Source organism: Pezoporus flaviventris, unplaced genomic scaffold, assembly GCF_033815535.1.
Source record: "Pezoporus flaviventris isolate CSIRO_AGI_PZ_B2104156 unplaced genomic scaffold, CSIRO_AGI_Pfla_v1 ptg000073l, whole genome shotgun sequence".
NCBI classification, from domain to species: domain Eukaryota; kingdom Metazoa; phylum Chordata; class Aves; order Psittaciformes; family Psittacidae; genus Pezoporus; species Pezoporus flaviventris.
In genome coordinates this window covers 1855992-1878791 of record NW_026892621.1, presented here as the reverse complement: position 1 = coordinate 1878791, position 22800 = coordinate 1855992, and the positions used below count along the sequence as shown (strand labels likewise).

Sequence of the window (22800 nt, the reverse complement as noted above, 5' to 3'; positions counted from 1 at the left end):
GTGCTTGGTGCATGACGCCAGCAGGCCCTATCAAGGGTATGGCTTGTATTTAATTCTGCGTTACAATCCCTTTAATCTAGGATTATAGCCAGTTGTTTTCTTCATGCAGGGTGCGTGCTGTCAGATAAAAGCAAGAGCAGCTGGGAGGAGGAGAACAGCTTTGAACAGGGGCTGAAAACCTTGAGTATCTGTAAACGTGTTTGTCAGAGGCATAAACCTATCTCATAGAAGGAGTCCAGGCAGGTGCAGGGGCTGACAGGACCCTCCAGCTCTGATAGATGAAGACCCTGGGAAGGCAACTGGTTGCAAATGAAATAGTAATTGCTTTCCCCCCACTGAATGAAATCTTCTCTGAGGCGATTACACAGATTACAGCTTCCCACTGCAATGTACCAGAATAAATATAGCCTGTGCCTCCCGCGGGGGCTGCCGCAGAGCAGCCTTGGGCTGCAGGGTGCCTTGTGCGCGGTGCAGCGGGTACCTGGAGTCGAGAGTAGGAATCCGGTATGAACAGGGCTGGGAGGATGATGTCGGCTCTCTGATCTTCCTCCCTCGAAGCAGGATTGAGTATGCCCAGGTTGTTTCTGGTAGTGTTTGTCCTGCCAGGTATGCGGGGACAGGGGAGGCTGAGCCGCCTCCTCCTGTGCATCTGCATTCATGCTGGAGTGAGGCCTTTTACCCAGTACCCAGCCTGGTTACCTCGCTGTGACACACACCTTTAACTTCTTGTCATGGACACGGGGGATGAATTGTTTTCTCCTTTGCAGCAGATTTTGCCATTGCTTTGAGGACTCTTGTCAGTTCCCGCAGTCCTTCCTCAGGCTCATGTTACTCATCCCGCTCCTGTTCCCCTTCTCAGGGTCCCTTGGGTGGTCAGTGCCCCCGGGGTGCCCCTTCCCTGGTCCAGGGGAAGGAGGGAGCTCCCTCTTCTGCTTCCCTTGTCTACCTATCTCTATGTGATGCTTTGGCTCTTTTTTACAACAAAATACACTTTCCCCATGCTCAGCCTGAAGTCCTCTCCCCCGACAGCTGAACAGCGGTGTGCAAAAGACTTAATGCACCCCCAGCCATGCCCTTTAAACATGTTAAGTTTAAATCATTGCCCTCAATAACGGGTGCATTTTGCCCCCTTGATAATTGGTGGTAGATGCCACTGTGACCGAGTTGCCTACAGAAAATTGTTTTCCTTGCTTAACACAGTATGATTTAACTACCTGGCGTTGTTAGTGTTGTTTGATTAGTTTATGTGCTGCATAATTCCAGGTACAGTGTGTGCACGGTAGTCACATAACAACAAAGCTATCTGAAGTGCAGGAGTCAAACGCGTGTCACAGAGGTCCCTTTGCACTCTATTTAGATCCTTTCCGGAACAAAAGGAAAGTCAAAAAACCAACCCCCAAACCCAACATTTCAAAATGCATCTCTCTTCAGTGTGTGGTAAAAGATAATGTGTTGTGTGGGCTTGGGCAGCGCCACATGATGAGCGTCATGCTGGGTGGCACAAAGCTGTGTCTCTTCCCTGCAGCAGTTTGTGCCCATGAAGAGTCTGGCTTTTCTAAGGTGTTTGAGCTCACATGGGCAAGCACAGATAGAGCGGGAGGGTACAGCTCTCTCCTTCCCCTGCACCCAGTTTGCCTGAATCCCATCAGCACGAGCTTGGGCTCCCCTCCCAGAGCTCAGCATCTGTCTGTGCCCAAGGGATGCAGACTTGTGTCCTTGACACAGCCCTGTGAAAGGGGTGCTCCTGGCTCTCATGGATTATGTGAATTAATTCAAGTTACAAGTTCCTTAGGGCACAGGCTCATGGGATGTTTCTTTACTTCCATTCTGTACCAAGTTGTACAAGGAGGCCATGATAGTTTGGTTATCGGCAGCAAAAATAAACCTTGAAGCTGACCTGGGTGTGAACGGGACAAGGCTTCTCTGGGAAGCACAGGATGCTGCAGAGGTGTTTGTAACCAAAGGGATTTGAATGAGCTGTAGGGGAGCATGCAGTAGTGCTTTGGATTGTGAAGGCGATCTCAGTGCCATCCTCTCTTATCAAAGGAATCAGCAGGCATAAATATTTCTCTGGCTCAAGGCTAGTTAGTTCAATTAAAGGTCTTAGCAGCAGTTCAGGAAGAATTTGATGTAGTCAGCTAAGTTGCTTGCTTAAGTGATGTCATGTTGTTATGCTGCCTTTTCCTCTAGCCTCGATTTCTGTGCTGTAAGTAACGGAACAAAATGATCTGTTTCTGTCTGTGGAGAGCTGATGAGAAACGAGTGGTAGAGGTGGTGGGGAGACACTTCAAAGTGCTGGGGGGTCTGCTGGGAGGACCTGATGGCTTTGCTGCAAATTGCAAGGGCCAGGGATGTGCCAGCAACTCACCTCATGTGGCGCGCTTGATAAATGGCCACCCCAGGTCAGCACCTGCTTATTAAACTGTTGAGAAGAAAATAACCTTGACATGTACTTTATCTGCTCACAAAGCGCCGTGGTTTGTATGTGGCTTTTTCTCTAAAGAATAAAAATACACATTTATGTCTTGGGGATGAATTTTCTCTAATGGCGTGTGCAAAAGCCAAAAATGACTTGTAATGGTTGACTTTTCCTTCTGTCTGAACTGCTGGACCACAATGGGGGCTGTAAATTAGTACATTTAAAGTGGGATTTCTTTCTGGAAAGATGCAATGATTGTATAATTGCTGTCTGTTAAAAAACCTGATGAAAATAAGAGCAACTGCCTTTCCTTTGGTATCATGAACTTATGAGGCAAAAATAACACTGAAGTATCCCTCTGGAACAGAGGTAGGCACAGCTGAACCCCAGGCTCTTGATGTGGTGCTGTGTTTGAGCAAGGGTTATTAACTTTTTCAATCAAAATCTCTCTTTCAGAGATTCTGAGCTTCAAGGGGTCTACAAGCCACAGGGGTAGCTGTAGGAACCAGGAAACTGAGTGAGTAGGACTTTACAAGCTACTTGAAGAAGATGTTTGTGTGCATTTAACTAGGAAACAATAATACTTTCTGGTTGCTTGTTACAGAGCTGTGCAAGTGAAGCTAGATACAGCAAACAAAAGACTCCTAAACAACAGCTTCTGATGCTAAGCCCATGTTCTTCTGTACCTGTAGTTTTGTTATGGATCATCTTATGCTTCTTCTTATATTATCTTCTGATTAACAGAATCATAGAATGGTTCAGGTTGGAAGGGCATCTAGTTCTTTAGTTCAGGGACACCCTCCACTAGACCAAGTTGCTCCAAGCCCTGTCCAGCCTGGCGTTGAACACTGCCAGGTATGGGGAATCTCTGCTTTTCTTGTGATCTGTTGTATGTTTTCCCTGGGGATAGAAATGCAGCCTCTGTGCTGCATCCCAAGGATCTTGGTGTTGTTGGCAATCACTGTTACTGGAGTAGCCACAAGAAACACTGTGGTAGCCACCTCTTTCCTTCAGGCCTGCTCCCATAGACTGTAACTGATCACCACATGGATGCTGGACCTGGGTGGACTTTGCCATTGCTGCCACCTCACTGCCTGTTTGCACTGCTCCAACTCCCCATCCCAGCTGGGATACAGCCCTTCTTTGGAGCCTCTTGAACTTGAGTCCTGGCTGTGTTCTCATGTGTCATGCAGCCACTATTGCTTGTGTGGTGCAGCTGCTGTGCACTAAGCTGACTTAGTGCAGTTCTGTGCTTATCAAATGTGATCATTGAGATTGGAGGCTTTTTGGCTTCTTGGCTGCTGCTTCTGTTGGTAGTTCTATTAACACTAATGGAAATCACACTCTGGCATCAGCAGCACAACATCCCCTGTGCAGAGCTCCGCTGTCTGACAGTGTGATGCTGCAGGATTCACAGGAATGGGATGTCAGAGGTAATTCTGTGTCACACAGATTGTACTGCAAGGGGTCTTGCTATCACTTCATGCGTACTGTGCCAGCTTAATGTTCTGTTATTTTCTTTCTTGGGAAGAGCCCATAAATCTAAAGAGTGTGGTGGGGGTTAGTGCTGATTCTGCAGGCACTGAGAATAAGGGAATAACTTCCATTGAGATCCAGCCTTTGACATGATGCTCCCAAGGGTTTCTCTGTGGCCCTCCGTAACCACGGGGAACGTCAGTCTCTCTTCAGCACCAGCCCCCGAGCAGGGAAAGCAGCCTGTGTCACCCACCCAAATGTCAGCCCATGGGTAAGAGATTTTGAGCAGAGAGCTTGGCTACCAGCCCTGTTCAGAAGTCTCCTTTGTCTTCCAAACAGTCTGGTGGGTGCCTTGCTCTTACTGACTCATGTTGGGCAGACTCCGGGTTTTACAAGATAAGCGTCTTTATTCTATCATGCTCTTGCTGCATGTGTCTGTCTGCTGTTAGCCTGCAGTGTGGCAGAGGCATCTATCTTTGTGCTGTTTTTTCTGATTATATTTTTTTTTATCTTCAGATTCTTTGCTTCTCCATTGCATCTGCATGAATTGGGTTTTGGTTTGCTTGCTTAAATTACAATTCTTTGAAAGTAGTCTGAGGAATTAATCACAAAGCTCAACAAAATAGTACATGGTTTGAAAAGAAGTGGTCACAGTTTAGAAGATTAAAGGAAATAAAAACATCTTTTTGTCCCTTAAAGTTAAGGGGAGTTAAGGTGTACCCTGGGAGATTGCAGTGTCAGTTCTCTTTCCCATGCTAGCATAAGCACACATCAACCAGGAGCAACTTATCCCAGCAGCAGTACATTTGGGCTTGGGGAGCTTTGCTGAAGACAAAGACTTTGACTTTGGAGCCAGTGAGGGGAAAAATATCTTCTCCAGGACTGGAGGTGTCACTTTTCTTCCCGATGCTGAAGTTCTCAGGTGACTTCCCTGGCTTTTCTTTAGAAGATTTCCTATGGAAGAAGATGTGCTGCTGGGTTTTGTTTGCCACAGCATGTGTAATCTCCAGCTTTCCAAGCCCGCAGCCAGGGTTTCGGATGGAGCCTGGCAGCGTTCTCTGCTGCGTGGGTCAAGCCAAGTGCTGAAGCCTGGCTGGGAGTGAGTTGGAGGTGGAACAGAGTTTCATGCCAGTTTGTACTTCTCTTGTCAGCATGGGCAGGATACTTGCCCACTCAAGTAACCATCATGTGTGGGTCTCTGATGGTTGGGAGCTGCAGACAGTGAGGGGCTGAATGGGAAAGTAATGCTGGCATCATTGAAAAAATCCCTATAGATGTGAAACCACTGCTGCATCAAGGTGCACGGGCTTGTTGATGCTGCTTCATTGGCACTTTCCCTTCGTACACATCCCAGCCTTTCTGGACAAAACCTGCTTGGTCACAGTTCAGCTTGATCCCCTCTTGTCAATGAGGTTTTGGGGCCTGAGGGGCTTCATGAGCTAATGAAGCTGGCGCTATGGGTTTTGTCAGCACTCACCTTCACCTGCCCACCCCAAGGGCTCCCTGCTCCCTCCCCATGTTGCAATGCTCCTTCCTTACCCAGCTGTCAGGGAAGCTTGCTGCCATTATCCCAGAGGGATGTGAAGGCATTGTCTTCAAGGCAAGCATCAATCAGGGACTCCTCCTCCCAAGCAAGCTGTGTGGGATGCTTTTGCAGTATGTCTTGGGACTATGTGGTTGGGTAGAGCGATCGCTGTGCTGGTGCCTGCCCATCAGTTAGCACCCAGAGCGAAACTCCATGGTTCTCTCATCCAAATAGCTGGAGCTTTTCAGGTAAAAGGCTGGATTCCTGGATACTCAGTTCTGCAGCTTTTATTTAAGCAATATTTAGTATGTTTTCCTTCCAGCATCTGCAGGTAGCAGTTATCTCTAATTCTTTGGTGTAGGCTGGGACTTCTAATAAGAATGCAAAAATAGGAATAAGGGAAAAAGAAGCAATCCAGGCTGTAGGCTGAGGTGAGTTGGAGTCACTGGGACTGTGTGTCAATGTGCCACAGCACAGCGTGGGATCTGTTTGGTGGGATCAGAGCACACAGTGTCCTGTGGTCCAGCTACCACCAAGCTCCAGTGGTTCCTCAGACTTGCTGCCAAGTAAATGAGAGCAGACTTGATGCAATGTGCTCATTTTGGGACCTTATTTTCCACTTTTTGTGCTTTTGACTCTTAACAGTTTCAGTGACCTCTTCTAGTGCTCCTTGGAGCAGAAGTGGAGCTCCAGGATGGAGAATGCTCCATCTTTGGATCCAGTAGGCAAATTCCAGCACAGATGCCTTTTACAAAGAATTATTTGACTTTCTTTTCCTCTTTCTGCATGCCCACATGTTTTCTGCTCCTACAAACACTCCTCTGAAATTACGTGCTTCAAATCTGCGGTAGCTGTATTGCTTTTATGTGGGGGTTTCAACTTGTACTCACAATGTGCAGACAAACTCATTACCAGATATAGTAGCGGATTCTTCCCTCCTGCCTTGTAGGACTGTGCTCTGCTACCTCTGTGCACAGCCTGCTCTCCTCCCTCCTTCCAGGCTTTTTCAGCCAGCTTAAAGTGGCGTAAGAGACATAGGAAACCTAGGTTTTGGGCTTGGACATCATACTGTAGGGGTGTGTTGTAGAAGGTATCTGCTCCACCTACATCTCCTTCTGCTGCGGGTCACTGCTCTTGTAGCATCATCTTGCAGTTCTTCCTATCCACGTGCACACAACTTGCATCGAGTGAGGAGCAGAGACAGCTCATCTGATGGAAGGGGATTGCAGGGGGCAGAACCTTCCCAGCAGAAAGGCCCAGAGCTCATCAGTTAAAGCCCTTAAAATTTTCCTGCCTAGAACCTAAAGAAGAGGAATGAAACTCTTCTTCTTTGAGCAGCCTTCAATATACTGTACTAAACAGGAATCCTTAAAACAGCTTTCCTAGGTTTAAATGAGTTTTGGTAATGTGTAGTTATGCATTTTTGGGAAGGATCTTTATGTAGAGCCATATGCAACTGTTGTGCTGAGAATTGTCAGTCTTTAGGTAGTTAACATGTAACAGTGGTACCAAACTTGCTTTTTTCAGGCTTTGGTAGAAAAGCTGGATGCTTCAAACTAGTATCTCTCACCTTTGGCTAAAAAAGGCACTGAAGGCCATCAAAGGCACAAGAAAAGGCTTTATGCAACACCAGCTGTGTTGCAGGTGGCTGCTGGGGAGGCAGGCTGGACCAGAGCAGGTTTGGTTGGATTTGCTGTCTGTGCCAGGGAGCCAGCAGGAGGTACTTTTGATGTTGGTTCTGGCTGCATGGGGCTGGATGGTTGGTTCTGGGTCATGCTTTTTGGGGTGTTATTTAGCTCTAATTAAGCTTGGCAGGAGGCAAAATGCAAAAGGTGACTAATATGCCAGGCCAGAAGCGCCAAGGGCAGAGGGATAGACACTTGGGGAGCCAGAATGTCCCTCTTGCCCCTGCCCCAAGGAACGATTCAAGTGTGCGTTGATTATGGCATTGCTCCTTACAGTCTACCGATGGGGAGGATCCCAGTACCAAGCTGTGCATGGCCTGGATGCTTCACCCTGGTCCTTCCACTGCTTCCCCAGCAGATCTCCCTGTGTTGCAAGGCTCAGATTGATCACTGCAGACAGCCAGCAAACGGCCTTTCTGTTATCTTAAAAACCATTACTGAACTCCATGCCTGATCTCACACAAGCAGCTAATTGTCCTCTTCGCAGATGCCAGCGTGGGACCTGCACACGCCGCATGCACGCTGTGTGTGCACCGTAGTGGACGTGATTTTCCTCTCTGTGTTTCATTTATGTTTACAGCCCAGAGCTGAGAAAAGGCCATTGCTTCCTGCAGCCTCCCCTGCCAAGTGAATGATGTGCTCAGAGTTTGGGAATCTGAGCTAAACTAGCCTCAGGGGGTATGTCCTCACCCAGTCTCTGTGGTGCCTCAGAGAGTTTGCAGGATTTGCCCTTTTCGATTTCAGTCTCCTGGTGTAAACTGGATCCAGAGTCTAGGGCTGTGGATAATTTTAACAGTGCCTTTCCTTAAAGTAAACAATAATCATAATATCACCGCAGTGGAACCGTGTTTTTGTAAATAATGCTCCTTAATGTTGTTGAAGGAGCAAACATTCATTCTCGGTTACTTTGGGTACATACCAGCCACCATGCAAAGGTATATTCCCAAGTGTCTGCAAGTCCCAAGTTGAAATGCAGTTTTCCTGCAGTAGTTTGCTACCTTTTACCAAACTTTTTCTTCCAGCTCCAAACAACATGCCCTTGTAAAAATCTGAGATTACTCACTTTAGCAGGAAATGTGAGGAGGAGGAGGAGGTACACTGCAGATTCGCACCTTTTCTCTCTTGTTTTTCCATCTAGAAACAAATTCTGTTCTGGCTTGACTGATTGCTTGTTTTCTGCAAGTGTTTTCTGAAAGAGACTGGATCAGAGATGGGTTTGGCTCTTCAACAGATTTTCTGGGGTGTTTCTTTCTTTTTGCTTGTTTCCTGGTAATAACACATGCACAGAATAAGGGAAGATTTCACGCACAAGTGGTACTTAGCCAGAGCCCCACCATGCAACAGGTCAGGTCTCTCGATGGGCTGCTTTGAAAACATGCCTTCTGTGGAAAAGAGGTTTTGCTCAGACCTGCATCAACTTTCTTTTTCCACACCACCAGCCCAGTTTGAAGCAATTTTATGCAGCAGCTTTCTGTTTTGAGGTGGCTGGTGGGTACATGCAGAATGCCCATGGCAAAGCTCACCATTTCAGCCTTGTCTGCCTGGAAGCTTCTCTCCATTCCTTGCTATCTTGTTCAGTTCCATCAGAGATATCCCCTCCCCTGCTAACTTTGCCACGCTGAAAACAGCACTCCCACAGAGGCTGGGACACACCAGGAGTCCGTGAGTCTCCGTTCATTTGTCTGTTGCTTCTGCTCTGTAAGAACTGGGTTTAAAATAGCTTGTGACATGAAGGAGAGTCAGAGTTTAATGATGAAAATGGTACAGAAATAAGCACAGTCGTGGTGGATGTACTTTTTGGGGGGGGGGGGGGGGATTTTTGTTTGGAGATCTGAGGTGTTGGTAGATCTTTAGGTTGTTTCATGTCTTCAAGTCAGCATGAGCTGCTGTATACATTAACCAGGAAGGACAATTAGCTTCTGCATCATGTAAGGCCTGCCTGGAGTGGCAACATAGAGCTGGAAATAGTTAAAATAGTGATTTTAAAGTGTTTCTCTGTAAGCAGCTTACTTCTGTTCTTGGACAGCTCACCATCCTAGTTCTGCGAGAGGCTTTTCATGCATGTAGCCGCTTCTGCAGAGAAGTGAAGTGCTTTTATTCTCCTTCCACAAAAGGGAGATGCAGCACAAAAGAAGCAGAGAACCGGGCTGTTGGGCTCAAGGATTTGCCTGGGTCCTAGGACACTGACCTCTGTGGGGGGCCCATCAGCATAGACCAACTTGTGTTCTTACCCCATCCCTCCTCTGTTTTTTTGACTCGGTTAACTAATGGGTATTTAGCTGTCCTTAGGCTGTGCCTGGGATTTCCAAACACAGGATATACCAAGCCTTGCCTAGCCTCTGAAGTAGTCCAGGAACAGAGATGCTTATGTAGCATCAGCAGCAATATGGGCTGCTGCTCTTCAGAGTACTGTCCTGTCCAAGAAACACTGACTAGGGAGGCAAGAAGAGGTTCTTCACTGTTAATGACTCCTCAGCAGGGGCTGGCAGGGTGTCCCTGGTCAAAGGGACTTGGGCCACATCAGTTGTACACAAGTTGAGTAAAACTTGTATACAGTTCATTCTATACATTCACTCGTATACAGTTACCTCTTTTGGACACCTGGGTGTCATTTGTGAACGTGCCTGTGTAGCACTTGTAGAAGATTTTGCACAAAGCCATTTTATTATTAAATGAATAGAGTATCAGCTATTTATTGCAGGCGATTGAACTGAAAGATACTCCATGCCTATCTCGGGAGGCTTAGGGCTTTGCAGCCATTGGGCAATAGATGTGCAGCATCCATACCCCAACGTGACTGGTTTACTTTCCGTGTCGGTAAGGCTGTAAAACACCCAAGTCCTGGAAGTTACCCTCAGAATATTCTGAAAGAAGTATTAATTCTAGTAGCTTTGCTGCCCAGCCGGATTTCTCCAAGGGACACAGCATGGGTGACTCATAGGAGATGACCTGTGATAGTCTCCATCTCCACACCATGCCCTGCCACTGTGTGGCACACCATGGTGTTGAAGCACGAAAGTATGCGAGGTAATGCCTCAGAGCTGTGTCACGTCAACGCTCACAAGTTTCAAGACACCACGTGTTGCTTTCTATCTGAAAGAGAAAGAGGAATGAAAAATCTTGTTTTTCAAGACTTGCCTGTGAGGCTCAAGAGGAGAAGGAAGATCTTCCCTTGGTCTTCGTTCCTGGGCTAAGTTACTTTTAGAGGTCTCAGAGCAGCAATGGACTGTATGTACCACGCTGTTGGAGCAGAAGGGCAGAACAAGCCTTTTCTGTTGCATTTGCAGAGAGCTCCTATGCCAGTTAAAGCAAACATGACTTGGCCTGCACCTGATCAAGGCCCTTGCTAGCAGGATTTTCCAGGGAGAACTGTGTAAATGGTTGTGTTAATGGCCCTCGAGACTTGGGGTTAACCAGGAAGGAGGAAAGAAGGTGTTCGGGCCACGCAGCAGGAGAGAAGCTAGTTGCAAAGTCCAGCACCTGGGGAAGTAAAGTCTCTTGCCTTTGGGGTGCACCCACAGGGGCACACAAAGCTGGGGGACTTTGCATGTTGCTCTGCCTATACTAGGTTCTGTTTGCACCCTGGTTTTAGTAGGTAGCTGCATTTAAATGTTTTTATGGGTTTGTGTTTTGTATTGTCTTAACAGAGCAGCTACCAGAGGCAGGATGGTGCTGGGCTTTCTGCTGAAAGCTGTTGGATCATGAAGGTGTGTTTTATGCCTGGTGGGCGAGCAGAGCTCACCAGGCAAGGCTCCTGTCACAGCAGAAGTCACCAGGGATGCTTCTGAGAGCAGCAGTTCTCAGCCTGTGCTCAGTCATTGGCCTAGTATTTCATCACTGCTGTTTCTTGCTTATATTTTGTGCTGGTTTCTCCATTCTCCTGAGATCAAATTCATATTTTTATTAATCAGTCAAAAAAAATATAGGGGCATGATTCTGTTTGATCATACACAGAAAAACACCCAGCAGGGCTGGCTTAATCTGTTAGATCTATTGCAAACTCACCCTGCTAATGGCTTGCTTAAGTAAAATAAGACCAAAGTTGGGAGAAGTTCCAAGTTTTCTGTGCCCTTGTTGGGTGGCTCCACCTTGGGGTTGTCCACTTGCACATCAGCTGCAGGGAGGGACCAGAAGGGAGAAGATGGGGATGGCAGGAAACGGGAGCAGAAGTTCCTGAAGCTGTCAGAGCTGCTGCTTCTAATATGTGTGGTTGATCTTAATGGAAAAGGGGACCTTTTGCAGGGTTGGCATGTGAGCATTGGATGGACATAGCTGGTACAAACAGAGATAGCAAGTGAAGAGCGGCAGAAGTATCTTTTGATGTGTCTACCTACATCTATGCTTGCCATGTCGTGGCAGGTTGCAGAGGGAAGATGTATCTTGGAAAGTACCAGGGAGAAGGTTGACAGCAAAGGCCAAGTCCCACATCATGGCTTTGCTTTCCTCTTTCGGCACTGTGCATCACTGTGTTTCAGAAAGGAGGAGCAGCCATAATAAAGTTTTAGGCCTTTTATGTATGTCAAGCTGTGCCTAGCTGGCAGAGAGCATCCTGGAGAGGAGGTGCACTCAGGGTCTGAGAGGACATAAAAGAGTATCCACATGTTTCAAAGAGTGACTTGGAGCCTGTGCTTTGTCTCTTTTGATAAACCTGCTACTGGGGTGGTGAAAAGGAAAGATCTGCTGTGCTTGATCTAGAGGTTCTGTACCTGCAACTGGCCTAACCAAAGGCATTGATCTGTTACCTTCCTATTACTCTCCAGCAATACTTGAGCCTCTTTGGAGAAGAAGTATACCAGCAAGTGCCAGAATCATTTACACTCAATGTTCGTGCTGCAACCCTGCTGGATTTGCTTCTAATAGCAGAGGTAGTGAGAGGTTCTGGCAAGGACCAGAGGTGATGCTGTGATAGGGCACTGGCTGGGTGCAGCTGGGCAGAGGAGAGGGCTTCCTTCCTTCCTCTGCAGGCAGCTCTGGTGGGTTTTCTCACCCCTTCAGTCCTGTTGCTGAAGCAAACATTTACCATTAGGTCAGGAAATATTATTCTTGTGTTTTCAGGCAGCTCGAGTGGGAGGTTGGTTTGTCTCTGAGCTGCAAATCAGTGCTGGGCTGGTGCGTAAGGACCTGGGGGCTGTTTGTGTTGCTTGTGCCCAAAACCCAGCCTGATTTCTGAGTGTGGTGCAGGTGGGTACGTAGGAGTTTTGCTCCTTGGAGGGTCTGTATTGCTCCGACCCATCCCCAACATCCCAGGTGGGCTGAGCAGGCAGGGCACAAGCTGCTGCAGGCAGAAGGGGTTGTGCGTGCCTTTCACTGCCTCGTGTGTAAACCCAGGCATGGTGATGGTAGAAGTCATTCTCTCTGCAACAAATCAACTCTTCTGAGAGAGGAGAATGTGGCAGCAGGATTGGTGGCTGGGGATGTGACCAGTGCTTTTCTTGTTTGCCATCCACAAAGGATGAGCATGGCTGGAGAAGAGGGCAGGCAGCGTGGATGCACCGGGGTCTGTAAATCACAGACAGAGGCAGAAGGCAACAAATCAAGTGCCCGCAAAGAGGGAATTGTATAGACAGGGTCAGATCAGTGGGTGTGCACACAGCACTCCACATCTGGTCGGACTGTAAGGAAAAGGATGTGCTGGCTCGGCACCCCTGGAAAGATGTACTGTGGCTGTCAGAAACCAGAGCGCAAGGAGCTCTCGCTGGTATCAAATATTAAGCTTCTCTGAAACAACCAGAAAAGACAGTGTTAGGCAGCTGGGAAAAGTCCTCTGAGACTGGCAGCTAATACTGATTGCTTATGTTAACAGTGAAAAGCTGTTTGTGGAGGAGCCATGTCTGCCCAGGAGAACAGGCACACCCAAATACTGGGGTGTGAGTCACCCCCCGTGTGGTCCTCTCTCCTGTTGGGGGGTGAAAGCAGCATGAGCACAGGAAGAATCTGATGTGTTTTCCCAGTGCAAAATAGCCTGATGGGGTTTTAATACTCTCATGCCTATTGCTGGAGCGTCTCACCTCTCCCTTGAGACCAGCTTCAGCTCTCTGCACATCCTTCTGGCTCTTCCATGCTGTTCATGTTGTGTCTGGTTTCTGACTGTGGAAGCGGTGATGATGAGGGATGCTTCTTCAGTTGGTTTAGCTTTTTCCTAAATCACCTGGTGCTGAGGTGTAATAAAATATTTATTAGCTGTTATGAAACCGATCCCAGAGCAGCGGCACAGTGAGCTGTTAAATATTCCTCCTTGCAGTGGTACCCAAACAGCAGGTGCCCTGAGGAGCAAGAGCTCTGTGCTGCTCTTGTTCATGTGCTGTAAGCTGGTTTCTCTAGACAAAAGGCAGAGGTGCTTCCCCTGGGAATTACCTGCAGTCGCCAGCTGAACAAATTCCTTTTGGATACGAGTGATACTGATGGGCTGAGCCATCAGGGAGCAGTGCCATGCATCCTCATGCCCTGCTGACAGGGCAGACTCTTCCGGTGGTATGTGCAAGGGCGATGTGAGGCATCAGTGGACCAAAATACCCAGTCCTTGCTCAGAGGCGTTCAGTGTGCTCAGGCGTTCAGAATCACCTCTCTCCCACAGGGATACCTTTCACTTTGAAACCTTTTGTAACCTCACTTGAAAATCTGCAGAGTTCAAATCTGACTGCTGTTCCAGGAGCTGTCACATGGATGGATGTGGCTTTGTTAGCTGGTTTGAGTACACGTACAACTGTGGATGGGTTATTCTGTAGCCTGCCACTGACAAATCAGCAGTTAGCCCTGAAAGATTTGGCAATCTACAGTCTGGGCTGGCCTGTCCTTGAAAATCTTCTGTAGACATGGTACTGTCACAGCATGCTGTAGGTTGCGAGGGACTTGTGGAGGTCTCTGGCCCAATTCCCCTGCCACAGCCTCTCTGGCCCCATGTCTCAGTGCTGGACCACCTGCACTGTGACATTATGCAAGAATTCATATGAAGTCTCTTGAAACTCCCCTTTCTACTGTCTTTCAAGGCACATCACCTGTGGCTCTTGGGCTTCTATTACTGTTGATATACGTCATACAAAGCTTTGAAATTCAGCTGTCCTATGAGTGCAAATGGTCTTGTTTTCTTGTGTAAATTGAACTTGCAAATGTGAAAGTTCCACGTAAAAGAGTCAAAATCTGTAGAAGTTGTTCTAATTCTTCAAAGTCCAAAGTGTGTAAATCTGAGGCTCTGCTTTGAGCTTGTCCCAGCGTGTGGGACAAAACCCAGATCCAGCCAACATGGCACTGTTGTGAAATGTACCTAAGTGGTGAGCTAGATGGCCATGCTGTGCTCAGATAGAACAAAGCATTTTGGAGAGAGGAGGGATTAGTGAGGCACACTGCTGTGTATAACTTTTTCCAGAGAGCTTCTCTGCAGCAAACAGCTCCTCTTTGGAATGCTTATGCTGTAGGCGAAGGAGCCTGGAGTTGATGCACAGAGATGGAGCCAGCTGTTTGCTGGAGAAGGTGCCATAGTGCTGTGTGTTCAGGTTTATGTTCGGCTCCAAGTCAGATGGAATATGTGCAAAAATAACACAGAGTGAGCAAGCTGCTGGTGAGCATTTGTCCCGAGGAGGCTGGTGTGCTGTTTGCTGAGATCTGCATCAAGCAAATGCAAGAAATTGCCTCTGTGATTTGTTTATGACCATGGCACATGGCAGAGATGTTCCACCCTGTTTCTGAGGTCACTACATTGTGCTGGGCATGAAGCTTCTCTTTAAAAAGTTAGACTGAGAAGGTAGGAATCACTGGTATGCCCAGATCTGGTCACTGGTCAGCTCTTTCCCATAATTTAGTCCAGTATGGAGAAGACCTCTGCCAAGCTTCTTATAAAAAGGCACACAGTCTTCTAGGGATGCCAGCCCAAAGCTCTGTGGGTGCCCTGCCAGATATCTGTGTCGGGAATTCTTCATCACTGCCTCAGATTACCTTTTTTGATCTGCATGTGTATATCTGGCAACTTCAGTACTCGCTTCAGACAGATAAAGGCTGTGAATAAACATAAGCACCCCACAGTATGAACTTGGGAGAGGTCGCTTGGGTCCACAGCTCCTGTATGCGAGCAGGGTGTTCTGCAGCCTCTCAGATGCAGTAATGATTATTTCCTTAACGGCTGTCACACACTGAAAGCAGTGAGGGGAAAAGCAGTGAGGGAAGGTAAGCAGAACAAACCTCTTCCATCCCCCAGAGTGCTGCTGCTTACTCCCAGTTCTCTCCTTCCCTCCTTGCATCTGGATTTGTGTTTCCATCAGGGCTCTGCCCTCCACCAGCCTCGCCCCCACCAGGGTTTCACCTCCTGCCGTAGCTGGTGCAAGGGCTGTCGTGTTGTTCTGATGTGCTTTGAAGGGGAAGTAATTCGGTTGTTTTCCGCTATTTGTAAGCACACTACGGAAGGTAACTGAGGTGTGGTTTGTATTGGTGCCTTAGTGGATCTGCGGAAGCTGTTGGCTTGCTTCATGTGGATTTCTAGCTGATTACTCATGCCTCTAATAGCAAGAGCTAAAATAACACCCCTGCCTTTGAAGCACTTAAGCTTCCAGGTTAGGGTTCAGAACATGTACTCTTTTAAGCCTACAGATGGGTTGGTGACATTGTCTGCCCCTGCTTGAAGGCTTTGGAGTGTGGCATTGGAGCTGAGGCTGCTACCCTGCCCTGGTCCTGCCTCCACCAGGAATGTGCTGCCTCCTGGTGTGCAAGGGGCACTTCTGGGGCTCAGCAGCAATGCTCTTGGGACTTGATGGGGAGGAGAAAAAGGCATAAAATGGAAGGTGTGGAGCACTTGGGGCAGATTTTATTGACCTGCAGGTCTGGTCCTCTCTGCTGATGCTGACTTCCTGCACAGGGCACCTGCTGCTATGCTGCAGAAGCTAAATTTAATGTGAAAATAGTTTAATTCTGGCTCAGATCGACTGCTTGCTTGATAACACATCCATGACAGCGGCACAGACACAGATCAGTACAGCAGTGCTGTTTCACAGTCTGGTGGTGATGGCAGACTGAAGGTGCTGTTAAGCAGAGAACTGGGCTATGCTGCAGCCTGATGTGGTCACAGAGGATCTCCTTTTCCCTGGACAAGTTAAATACTTGCATAAAGCATGGATATGAGGAGGAGGCAACTGCCACTCCAATCAAGACAAATCCGATGATTCATTTCCACAGCCCTCAGGAGCTCACATGTGAGCTGTGTGTTGGGAGTTTCTAGGAATTTCAAGGAGCATCATTCATTTTGAAGATAGCCTGTTCAATATTGAGGAAGGAGCATAAAATATTGCTTCTAGATGACATTATGCGAATTGAATAAGCAAGGACTTCTGGAGATTGTCCTAAGAAATAACTTGGGCAGTAATAATGATAAAAATGCCATGCATTTTAAAATCCCAGATGAAAATCCTTTTGGCTCACAGTATCTGTGCCCTTAGTATGTCTTTCCTTGTGCCTTAGCACCCTGATTTCAATGTTACCTGTAGTTTTCCTGTTTCTTTTCTTTGTTTCTTATGGCCTCTGTCCCCCTGTTGTGCCTGCCTGGCATTCACAATGGTTACCAATACGAAATCATCAATACATTTAATTAACATCTTGCTTTTCCTTTCCTCCAGATAATTAAATGCTTAATAAAAATAGATTAGCACCTTCCACAGGTGTTTCCCACTCGATCCCTATATTGTCTTCTGCCTCCTCTTATTGCTGACCCAGTTTTCTTTTAAATTCCAGCAGCTCAGATAGGCTTGGAGCCTGCTTTACACCTGATGCTGTGTGCGTTGCCCAAGGGCTCATGATGTCTAGGGTGCTATTGGCAAATACCAGAAGTTTTAGTTGCCTGAGGTGGCAGATGGATTCTTAGAGCCAACAATTAGATCCTGACAGCATTAAAACAAGGAGCTTTCAGCAGTGCTTTTCCACAGGGCTCATTGCAGGGGGTTCCCAAGGCTGAGGTGGATCAGGCTAAAGGGATGGTCCTTGCTCCAGCCCTGTGATGCTGAACCTTGTTGTGTGTGTCAGACCCTGTGAAGTCTGTGCTGCTGTTTTGGGACTGTCAGGGTGGTGAAGGCTGTTCCTGCTTTTCTGAAGCAGAGCATGTTGAGTCTTGCTTTATGCCACTTTGATGAACACCTCTCCATAAGCACCAGGATAAACTAATCCCAGATTATCACATCAAATTGCCATTGCTCACTAGCCCTCCTCAGCGTCGTGTTGCAGAATTAATTATCAGTATTCATGATGTTTGTTACTGCAGTACCTAAACAACCCGCATGGCACATCATCTAGATCTAGTGATATTTATCGTTGCATTCTCCAATTGGTCCCTCTCCTGCTTTTTATCACTAGCTGAGTTTACCAGGCTTCATTATGCTCTAGTCGTTTGAGTCTCCATAGCTTTCAGTACTTTATTCAAAGCCATTTAGACACTTAGAGCCATTAATTTTATCTTTCTTTTCCATTTTAATGGGCTGGTTTCTTCTGCTGGCGCACAAGTAAGAAAAAAGCACTCTTCTCTAGACCTTTTGGTCATTAGTAAATAGTTGTCCTATTCTTACTGCTGTCTTTTGCCTTTAAGTTTGAAGTTGTTGTACATACATGCTTCCTTCTCTTTTGGCTAAATTAATTCTTAGCCTCAAACCTAACGTAGCCCCACTGCAAACCAGGCACAACTATGTTCAAATCCCTACAGGCCTTCAGAGTGTTATCTGCATCGTAAGATGCTGTACTGGCGTTGCTGGTACATGACTTATGTGCTTGCTGTGACTTTGTGTTACATGCTAAAGAGGGGGTTTTTTAGCTATGTCTGGTTTTAAACTGACAGAGAAACTAGGCAAAATAATGGCAAGGCTGGAATAAACCCTTGTTAATTTCTGTTGATGCCATTGTGACAAGGTAGAGCTGTCTTGTAAGTTGCACCAGCTGTATGCTGGACAGAAACTGTTTTGAGTTTCAAAGGAGACAACAGAAAAAGTCCTTGCTAAGATAAATTCTCTCGCCATTAAATTCTCTCACCACTGGTCCTGACTTTATATGTGGGAAGCCAAAAGAAAGAAAGAAAGGAAAAACAAACAAGGGAAGACCAAGGCCCTGGAGTGCTGCGGAGTGCTGTCTTCAACAGCCAGCTTGAAAGATTCAGTGGTGAAACCTCATCTTCTGAAGGGGAGGAGAGGCTAAATGGGGAAGAGATTACACTGGAGCAGTTTCTCCCAAGCAGCCTGCTTTCGACTTAGGTATAGCTGAAGTGGTAAAAGTCCTTTATGTGTTTTTGTGGTGGCAGAAATGCTTAGAAATGATGTTCAGCATGACTTCAGGCGTTCATGATGCTTACATGAACGTGCCAGGGTGAAGAACGCATGTGTGTGTGCACCCGCACGTGGCTGATCCAGAAGGTGTTGCTGCTGTCTCCAAAGGAGAGTGGAAATGTACTTCATAATCATCCCCATAAGATAGTACAGGAAAATTAGTGTTTGGGTTGCGGGTTCTTTTCTTCCTACTTAAACCTTTCTTGACTAATTTTCTCCTTTTGACATGTTTTGCAGATAAGCAAGCAGCAGCTTCAGACCATCAAAGATCGTTTCCAGGCCTTTCTCAATGGAGAAACCCAGATTGTGGCAGATGAAGCATTTATAAATGCTGTCCAGAGCTACTATGAGGTAAGAAGAGACAATACAGCATACGTACGAATCCCTGTTCTCACCCCGTTCACAGATGGGGTTAAGTTCTGAAATAATGGCTTGCCCTTTATCAAATAGCACGAAACAGAGGAAGCAGAAGGCTTCTTATGTCTGGTACATCAAAAGGTCTGTGAGGTTCAGGGTTTGAGCATGCAACCATAGAGCAAACATGGCAAACCCTACACTGTGGTGTATCCTATAGCTTGATTATGGGGAAGATGACCCTTCTTGTGTAAGATGAAAAATATCTTCCTGGTACTTTTAAGCAGTGTACTTTTAAACTAGAGAAGGCGGCACGATATAAACTCAGTATCACATGCTCCCTGTGAAAAACACCAAGAGAAAACTGAGCAGCACATTCAGTTCCTGGTGAAGCTTTTATGTTGTATCTGACTGACTTTGGGATTTTCAGCCAGAGTCTTGTCTTTCCACTTTAGATGACAAGTGCTGCAAAGCAAAGGGGAAAGGAGGAGGATGCGCATCTACAAAACTAAACAATGCCAAAGAATGTGAAGCATCATTCATACTTGTGCAAAAGAATAATTATGCATGTCTGTCTTTTTGCACCTCTTTGTATGCAGCCCTTAATGCTGCTTTTCATACCCTTTCTCAGAGGGAAAGAGCTTCTGTTTTTGAAGGAAATCAGTGCTTGTGATTTATATGAGTGTCGCTTATTTTTTTGCTAGCCTTTCTGCAAACCATTTCTCTTTCTCCCTAGAGCTATTCTGTCATAAAAGGTGAAGATTTTGAATTGCCTACATAAAATATTTCTCTGGAAGTGGAATCTAAGAGGGGATCAAAATCAGATACTAAAACTGAAGAGAATTTTAACTCTATAAAAATTGGTAGCAGCTGCTTCTGTGTAAGGAAAGCACAAATTATCTCTGGATTAACTCTATTACACAAGCTTAGTAGTTACTCCTCCATCATTCTCTCCACAGGAAGGAAGCTGAGAGTAATTTACATCTCTTATCAGGAAAGAAATTGCCAAGGGATTATCGGTTTATCACAGCTTCACCAAGCAGATGCTGTCAGGGAAAGCTTTCAAGATGACCTGAGCTGCATTTTAGGATGTAAACGAGTGTAATCTGTTCCGACAGGACTATTGGTCAGGAAAAGGGAACTGCTTAAAAAGAGGCAAAATACATCCCTGTTTCATGGATGGGTCTGGCTGAAAGACTTCTAGACTAGGTCTAGAAGTCCTGCGCTGTATAATTACCCGAACCGATCCCTCACAAAGAGCAGTTGATCAGCACTAGATGTCTGCATACCCTGTGTCTTTGGTTCAACTGGACATTCCACTGGCTCTGGCCTATATAAGCAGGCCACAAAAAGTGTAATGCATCACTCCGTGTCCTTCCTTTTCTTCCTTTTTAACTGTTGGTCTCATTTAATTTCCAGCCATGTACTTTCAGCTTCTGTGCAGCTGTAGCATGGCCACATGTCTTTTCATCAGCATCATGTGTACTGGCACCAGGCAAAGCCTCTGCCACCTCTCAGAGCCTGAGCAGTGTTCTCTGCTGATGGTCTTCTCCTTCCTCCCTTCCCTGCAGGGAGGTGCCCACCCTTGATTGAGCCATGGTGCAATCACAGCAGATCCTGCTTATCTCAGCTCCTACAAATCTCAGTTTTGTGCAATTTACTGTCTGTTGGATGGACACGGTCTAGAATGTGGCATTTGGGTAGTGATTTGCAAAGCTGCCTGATAGCTTGGAAAATAGTAAAACTGGGGGTTTTGCTCAGCTGAAACTGGCCATCTCTGTGGAGGACATGGCTGGTGTTTCTAAGAGGTCCAAAGGCAGTGCAGAATAGGTTCATTGCCTGGGGGATATTTGGATTTTGGTGGTTTTTGTTTGTTGTGTTTGGGTGCTCTTTGTTTTCTGGAGATGACATTGTAGGTCAGGAATGCATTTGCTGTTACCCTGAATGTGTTTGTATGTGTTTCTCCTGTTAAATCAGCTGTCAGGGGGTGAGCATGTGGTTGCCAGTCTTATAATAGTAAAGGTTAAAAGCTTGAGTGATCTGAGCAGGCTCTGCTGCTGGTGTACAAAGCACTGCTGCGCCTGCAGGAATGCTGCAGACCTGTGTGTGTGAGACAGGTCCAGCACACTCTAAGAGACACTCCGGAAGAGCTTTTCTAATGTCCTTTTACTTCCAATGAGTAAAATATCTGTCAGCCAGCACTTTATGCATCAGCCCCTCCGGTGGGTATTATGGAAGTGGTTGGTTAGACCCACATTCACTCTGCTGTGGGCAGATAGAGCTGGGGGGTCCTCTATGGATGTGGCAGGAGATGCCTGACCCAGCTCAGAGGTCAGCTTTCCTGTGTGTGTGTGCTGGTGTATGCACCCCTGCCAGGGTTTTGCTTCAGCGGTTCCTGACTCCTGGTAGTGCTGTGAGGCAGTCTGACAGCCTGGCGATGCTCTGGGTTTTTTCTAAAGAAAGCAGCTCTCTCTGCAGGACAAAACACCTCTTTTATCTTTTTTTATCTTCCTATTTCACGGTCTTTTCCTCCTGCTTTGTGTCTGGCTGGCTCTCCTTCGCGCCTGCCTGCTCCCTGCCAGCCCCAGCCATCCTTTCCTCTGCTGGCTGCAGCTCTGCACCCAGGGCTGAGGGGAGATGGGGAGTCAGGTCCCTCTGCTTGCAGCGCTGCCTACCCTCTGATGGGGGTGAGGACTGCAGATACCTGCCAGCACCAGCGGCTGTTATGAGAAGTCATTTGAGCTGTTGTAAAGGCATCTGGATGATTACAGAGGGAAAAGCAAGAGCTGAGGATGCTGCAGTGTGGCCATTCTCCATGACCTCCCACCGCTTCTCGCAGTCATTGTGCTGGGGATTTCCTTGGCTGTGTTGGGAGCTAGGATTTTGATAGCTCTCACCTGTTACTTAAAAGCACCTGCACACACTGCGTTATAAATGCCATTTAAACTCTAAGGAAACAACATGCATTCTGATATCATTTCATCGTGGAATAAAGAGGCTGCTGGTGGCATCTTGGCTATCCTGTCTGCAGGGATTGCTCCCCAGCATGGTGATGTTGAAAGGAAACAGCCCAGTTCTTCAGCAGCAGCATTTTGGGGCTGGAGCAAAACCCACTACCGCTGCCAACAGATGCCTGTGCCATCAAGTGTCTGGGAACATGGAATGCCATGTTTCCGAGTGGTGTGAAAAAAAAATTACCATGTCCTTAGGTCATCTTCAAGCTCTTTAATTATTGAGAGCTGACAGATACCCCCCTGTGCTGGCACAGCTTCTTCCCAGCCTGCTGCATTCATTGGTTCTCGACAACAGTAATTCTTACTGGGCATTGATTGCTCTCCTGTGTTCAGGGCTCAGGAGATGAGAGCCAACACAATATACCCCTGTCCCTCTCTTGCCCTTCAGCTCTGTGTTGCTCTCATGGCATCGCCTGGTCTGCAGGTATCTGTTAGGTTTTGACCCTTCTGCTGCTCTTGCAGTGGGAAGAGCATCTTCATCAAACACCGTCTGCCTCCCTCCTGCTGTCAGCATCCTGCACCTTGCATGTACTCTCTCTGCAAAGCCTTCCCAGGCAGCCTCAGCCCATGCTGAACCATGCTGTGCTATAGCAGCAGAGCTGGAGGAAGAAGGGATTTGGCCTCATCCACCTGTGGCCATGCCAGCTTTTGGTGATCTGAGTTGCTTTGATGTTTACCCATCAGTTTGTAAAGATCAGGCTACTCATTCTTGTCCCTTCCCAGGGTGTTTTAACAGTGCTCATGCAGTGCTGGTTGCCCAGGTTGAAAACACTAGCGTATGGAAGAAGTGGGGACATAGATGTTATTTAACTGAAGGTAACAATAATTAATGCAGTGCCATCTTGTGACACTGCAGAGATCTCTGGTGTAGTAGCTTAATGTAGGCCTGGTCCTTGCAGTGGTCAGAGGTTTCCCAGATGGATGGGATGCTATTCAGATAGATACAGTGCTGTTCACCTGAATAGGATGACTGGGCTCCCTGTAACGGGGCAGGTGAATGCAGTTGTGCAATAACTTCCTTATTAAAACCTTTGCTAGAGGAAAA

The 22800-nt window shown here is 47.0% G+C and overlaps 1 protein-coding gene across 7 annotated transcripts in view; it reads left to right on the top strand.

The window, feature by feature from the left end:
- The window catches only part of CADPS (calcium dependent secretion activator), a 211788-nt gene that overhangs the window by 20989 nt on the left and 167999 nt on the right, over positions 1 to 22800 (top strand). For all 7 annotated transcript variants that reach the window (XM_061472882.1, XM_061472881.1, XM_061472883.1 and 4 more), the window contains exon 2: positions 18625 to 18738. In XM_061472882.1, the coding sequence (XP_061328866.1) occupies positions 18625 to 18738 (114 nt within the window). The remainder of the gene's footprint in view (positions 1 to 18624; positions 18739 to 22800) is intronic.